The sequence below is a fragment of the Amyelois transitella genome, chromosome 6 (assembly GCF_032362555.1).
Source record: "Amyelois transitella isolate CPQ chromosome 6, ilAmyTran1.1, whole genome shotgun sequence".
In the NCBI taxonomy this organism is placed as follows: Eukaryota; Metazoa; Arthropoda; class Insecta; order Lepidoptera; family Pyralidae; genus Amyelois; species Amyelois transitella.
Genome location: NC_083509.1, coordinates 8,813,081 through 8,819,080, shown reverse-complemented (window position 1 = coordinate 8,819,080; position 6,000 = coordinate 8,813,081). Strand labels below are relative to the sequence as shown.

Genomic DNA, 6,000 nt, shown 5'->3' with positions numbered 1-6,000 from the left:
TTATGTTGCCGTCAACTAACATTAAAATTTGCAGTTTAGTCCCACCTTTTTCTTGTACTCTTGCTTTCTCAGATATTATCTGTGATCTACTTTCAAATTGTCATTTTGTTACTTAGAAATCATGTAATTCAGACTAGGGTTGCTAAAATATCTCAATCTTTAGCCTTCTAAAAGATTAGAGGCCACTTGTTATTTTCGTATCGATATCATTGAAAAATAAAAACACTAGTATTATTTACATACAATAAGTGTATAAAAATGTAAACGGTTTGGTGTGTTGAAGTTGCTGCTTTGATTTTGCTAAATAGTTTCAGAGATGGGTTTTTTTTTAATTTGGCAAACAGCTGAACGTGGCCTGTCAGTCTCTTTAGGACTGTTGGCCCTGTCTACCCTGCAAGGGTTATAGACGAGACTATATGTATGTACGAGTATGTAAGGGTTTTTGGCGCACTCTGAGATAAAATATTTTTGTGAGATCTATGAGAGAATACAATGGGAGAGACCATACCCTGTGAAATATATTTTCAAAACAAATTTCAGTTCCAAAAGACGAACAATCTCAAAAAAATATGAAATCCCCAAGAAATCGTAAAAACGTCATTATAATATTCAGCTTCAGAAACCAAAAGTTACAACAATTGTTCCGTTCCACCGTCTGCACGTTATGATTCAAATTACAAAAATAAAACAAAGAAATAACAAGATTACCCTAAAAAGAAATAAATAATGTTGGAGCTAAGAAACTTTTTAACGCTCTTTTTAAACTTTTCCTTGTGCTTAATTACGTTTTCATTTATCTTTTCGTTCAGCCGTCCTGTCTGCTTTAATTGTAGCAATTCGGGGAATACGCATAACAAACTCCTATTGTATTCTTAATTGTTATCTGTTAAATAAAATAAATCATCAAAAATGACAAAAGTATTATATTTTAAATTTTATTTAATTGATATATTTGATTATAATTGATTACAAATAGTGAAAAGGAAGATGCGCGTTGCCTACTAGATTATGGCCGGGCTGAGAAAATTAAAAAAATCAGGTATTGTTCGTAATAGTCGCGCCAAATAAAAACGTAATTGTCGCGGTAGTTTTTGAATTTTTATTTGCAATTAAAAAAAGACACCTACAATACTTTTTTGGAAATAAGTTGATTTAGAATTAAGTAGAGAGATGTGTAGGAAAATCATAGTTAATAAGATATCAGTAATAAATCTTCTTGAACCAAAAAAAAAATATCATGCATAAACATGTGAAAAGAAATAAAACTAAAACCTTTTCCAGACTAAACTCCGAAGTGATCATAAAATAACTTCTTAAACTGTATTCTACAAAACACGGGCGCTGGTAATCAGTGCGATCTCAATTAAAAACAAGGATTTCATTTCTACTTCAAGTACAGTTTTCGCAAAATAATTTTGTAACTTTATCATATATTTTAGAAGTTTTTTAACACTTTGCTGGTTAATACGAAATTCAACACGAGTGTTTAAATAAACTCTTAAATGTGAACTCTTTCTACTACTAAAGCAGAAGCCCGTTGGCGAATAATTATTTTTTCGTCAATTTCCTCACATTTGCCCAGTTTTTTCTTCTCTATTAGAAGAGCTGGAAGCTCCTTTGAATGAATATGGTCTTTGAGCAACCAGGTAATTTGATGAAGAGACTCCTAGGTGATCATCGTTTTATCTAAACGGAAACTCAGCTTTGTTATTGCATTATGCGATATTTATAAGCCTCTTACAATAACTAAAGTTGAGACACAAAGTAATTCTAATACCTACGTAGTTCCTGTAACCACACAATGTTGTATTAAGTAGGTAACTATTGTTTTCATGTCCCCTTCATCTGAACTAAATAACATAGCATTTCATCAGTTTTGTCAACGTCAAGCTTCACTCACAATTTTTTAAAGAAGTTCAGTCTCCGAAAGTTATATCTCAAGAAGTGTACCTTATCTTAGAATCCGAGGAGGGATTGTCTGTCGAATTGGCAGTGACGTGAGTGGAGCACCTGGCTGGCTTTTCAACGAAATTAAAAAAGTTTCGTAACACGAGAAGTTTGCAGGTCTCGTTCATTTAAATGATAAGGGATTCTACTTTTGGATTCATTGTGAGTTTCGTCATTTATAGTCACTTTGTGATCCATTCGACTTTGGATTCTTTAATTAAAATTTTGATTAAAAGAAGTTGTGTTTTTCATCTACACTCTAAACTTGGATATACTCCACCTGTTTGATGATCTATCTCTTTAAAATTTGTCTTTTAGGTAAGAATATCAATTAAAACCTTGATCACTAAAGTGTACAAATATTTAATAACAATAACAGGTCCAGTGTCATCAGATTAAATAAATAATATACAGTAACCAGTTTAACACAAATTTTTTCGCATTTAGGAGACAATAATCACGTCATCATTGGCATTATTGACTTTAGACTCCGGTAGTTTTCTTTATCCAGTCCCTTAGGGCAGGGACGCTGGTGTATACTCCGGGAACGTTGGGTCTGGCACAACCTATCCCGAAAGATACCACTCCGTATTGTACCAAACTAGTTTCGTTTACTGCTGGACCACCTGAGTCTCCCTGTCAAAAAGTAAAATTTAAAGTAAACTATATTGTTAATAACTACCATAATACTCTAAGATTTATTATAGCTACGTCATCACAGTAACTAATTTTTAGGCAACTTCTTTGAATCGGTGTTCAATTTCCAGTCAGCACACGACATATAATTGTAATATCTACCCTGACTGGCCAGTAACCACTTTCCAGCATGGTATTTCATATAATATAACCTTTGCAATTATAGGTGAAGCCTACAAATTTCAATACATCATACTCTGTACATTAATCCTGTGAAAAAGTGAAAAATTTCTTTATAATACTGCTCTATTAGACTTAAAATCTGTAAATTGCTCTTGGAACTTTAATAAAATTTTACTATACAACTCTCACCTGGCACGAATCTTTCCCTCCTTCTTCTGTTCCTGCGCAGATCATCCGATCAGTAATGCCTCCTGAATATGACTGATTGCAGAACTCTGGAGTCGTTATTGGAACCGTTACTGCATTCAGAATATTTGTTGTATCACCACCTTCCTGAAAATTATGTAACATATTTTATTCAGTCATCTGTTATTTCAAATCTATGTATTTATTAATTCTATTTTTTGCTAATAGTTTAATCGATTGCAGACATTAATTTATCTATTAACTGATCTTACCATTTTTGGTTTGGATGATAATTACAATTAATTCCATGGAGAGCACTGTCAAAACTAACACCGGTTAAATGATGTGTTACTTATCACCTTCTAAATAGGCGGGATTTTTTGAATGTCACAATTATCTAAAAGTGTCTTACAGAAGTTGTGCCGTGTGGTTCCCGGCACCATTACAAAAAAGAATAGGACCACTCCATCTCTTTTCCACGGATGTCGTTAAAGGCGACTAAGAGATAGGCTTATAAACTTGGGATTCCTCTTTTAGGCGATGGGCTAGCAACCTGTCACTATTTGAATCTCAATTCTATCTAAAAACCAAATAGCTGAACGTGGCCTATCAGTCTATACAAGACTGTTGGCTCTGTCTACCCCGCAAGGGATATAGACGTGATTATATGTATGTATGTATGTCTTACAGAAGTGGCACCCCATCCGGTGACGATAACATTATCTCCCGGCACCACCATCGTATCGGAACTTGGCAATTGCACCGCTTTGGTTGTGGTGCCATCTAGCGTCATCTTCCGCAGTAATTTTATCACACCAATGTCATAATCGCTGGTCTGGCGGTTGTATTTCGGATGGATGGTATATATGGATGAGCTGTACATTTTCCCACCACTGTCGGAGTCCGTGCTACCTGCTCGAACATGTACTCTCGTTGCTCTGTAAGTATATGGATACATGTTAAGGAAAACTTTTAGCTATCATTACACATTATTAAAAGATGACATTTCGTCCGGTCTTTTCTATAAGGAATAGTCACTTTTGCAGATATCTTAACTTTTAAGATATTTTTGTCAACCATGTTTTTGAAAGTTAAAAACTCTTAGGGTTTATGTAAATTCTATTTTGGAAATAAGTAAATCAGACACCTTTGTGTATAGGTATACAAATACAATTATATCAAATGTTTTACACCAGTTTGAAAATAAGACAAACTTACCCAACAAGACAATGGGCTGCAGTGAGGACATAATTAGCACTTATAATTGAGCCTCCACATGCATAGTAATTAATACCAATCTGTATCAATAAGTACACTTGATAAGGATATTCGTTTATGGTCACTTCTTGACCTCCCACTATTTTTCCATCATCGTGAGACTTGACGTGCCGACCACGACTTCTACCTAAAAAACAAAGGAACATAATTTATGATTTATCTAATTGCTTCTGATTTTAACCATGCAAATGTTTTTTAGTATTCTAAAATTGAATTTGAACGTATTAAATTTATTTTCGGTTACTTTCTATACCAAGCCACTGGGCGGCCCTAGGTTAGGTTCTTGGTGCCAGTAAATGTTTCTTGTGTGTTTTTATAAACAGTTTTTATCAATATATGATGTAATATAAGTTTTTTTTTTTTTCATAAAAATCAAATCCTATTTTCCATATTCTATAAAATCTGTGTAGTTTATTAAAATAAAAATAATTACATACCGTTTACAGCCCCTCCAAGAAGCACTAACAAACACAATATTTTGAACATATTACTTCAAAAATCGAGAACAAAGTATTTCTTTTTTCCGCAAAAATAACTTTAAATAGCAACATATATATCTAAGTATTTATGCTTTTTCTCTCATTATTCGTAATTACTGGAAATAGGGGCGATAACACTCTTATTATAAATAATCCTTATAGCAATTATAGTTGACACTCTTCAGGGTAATTATCAATGTCAAATAATAATAACATCCGTCCGCCCATAGAAATCGGATAAAATAATACAGGAGAAGTGGTAAACCACGATGTATATCAATATATATGTATGTTATGTCATAAGTCCATAACATTTCAATATTGCGTCTCAATTCCGATAACCGGGTAGAATTTAAGACGAAGACACATCATTTGCTATAGTTTTAAGTACAATATGGCATTACACTATATTGAGATTCAAATAGTTATTAGCCTATCGCCATTTATTAGCATTTTCCTTAGTCGCCTATTACGTCATCCATGGAAAAGATATGGAGTGGTCCTTTTCTAAAGTTTTGGGAACCACACGCCACCGGTATGGCATTTCTTTTGGCTTATATTCTTTCTATTTCTATGTGCCCGTCCTTACTACGCGTATACTAAATTTCTGTGTGCAAAATTGTTCTGTGTTTTATATCTTCCACTGAATTTGTTTAAATGCAACTTATGGATGAAATTACAAACAAATCGTGTATCGTAAACGTCAAACTAGAAGAAACCTTTTTATAAATCCTAATAATTTTATTAAGATTTAAGTAGTAGTGGACGCAGTGCCTGGCAACCGTTATACATACATACATACATATGGTCACGTCTATATCCCGTGCAGGGTAGACAAAGCCAACAGTCTTAAAAAAAGGCTGAATGGCCACGTTCAGCTATTTGGCTTAATGATAGAATTGAGTTTCAAATAGTGACAGGTTGCTAGCCCATCGCCTAGAAAAGAATCCCAAGTTTGTAAGCCTATCCCTTAGTCGTCTTTTACGACATCTATGGGAAAAAGATGGAGTGGTCCTATTCTTTTTTGTATTGGTGCCGGGAACCACACGGCACCGGCAACCGTTATTATGAATATAAAAATCTTCAAATATGTTAACTATATCTATAAGAGCAAAAAATCAATAAAACATTGTTTTCAAATCGAAAGAATGGTTTATATTGAATTATATTATTATTTATTTAGTTATACGGAAGACCAACAACAAGTAAATTAAATCCAGAAGAAAGCAAAATGTAATTTACAGGTCCTCGTTACTAGTGCCATAACGATGATCTGGAATCAAAATATTTA

At 33.5% G+C, this 6,000-nt stretch overlaps 1 protein-coding gene across 1 annotated transcript; it reads right to left on the bottom strand.

Moving 5' to 3' along the window:
- Nucleotides 1-2,430: 2,430 nt before the first annotated feature.
- On the bottom strand, nt 2,431-4,716 carry LOC132901858 (trypsin 5G1-like). Its single transcript, XM_060944760.1, has 5 exons — nt 4,668-4,716; nt 4,171-4,357; nt 3,641-3,890; nt 2,956-3,099; nt 2,431-2,583 (listed from the first exon to the last, which is right to left on the bottom strand). Exons 1-5 carry the CDS (start codon nt 4,714-4,716, stop codon nt 2,431-2,433), a joined length of 783 nt encoding a protein of 260 aa, XP_060800743.1.
- Between the last annotated feature and the right edge of the window lie 1,284 nt (nt 4,717-6,000).

Bases quoted from the DNA above. Each gene is read 5' to 3' on its own strand.
- LOC132901858 (XM_060944760.1), bottom strand. From the start codon at position 4,716: ATGTTCAAAATATTGTGTTTGTTAGTGCTTCTTGGAGGGGCTGTAAAC. The intron at 3,891-4,170 runs GTAAGTTTGTCT...ATATACTTACAG, and splicing joins GCAGCCCATTGTCTTGTTGG to AGCAACGAGAGTACATGTTC. The intron at 2,584-2,955 runs GTGAGAGTTGTA...ACTTTTTGACAG, and splicing joins GAGGGAAAGATTCGTGCCAG to GGAGACTCAGGTGGTCCAGC.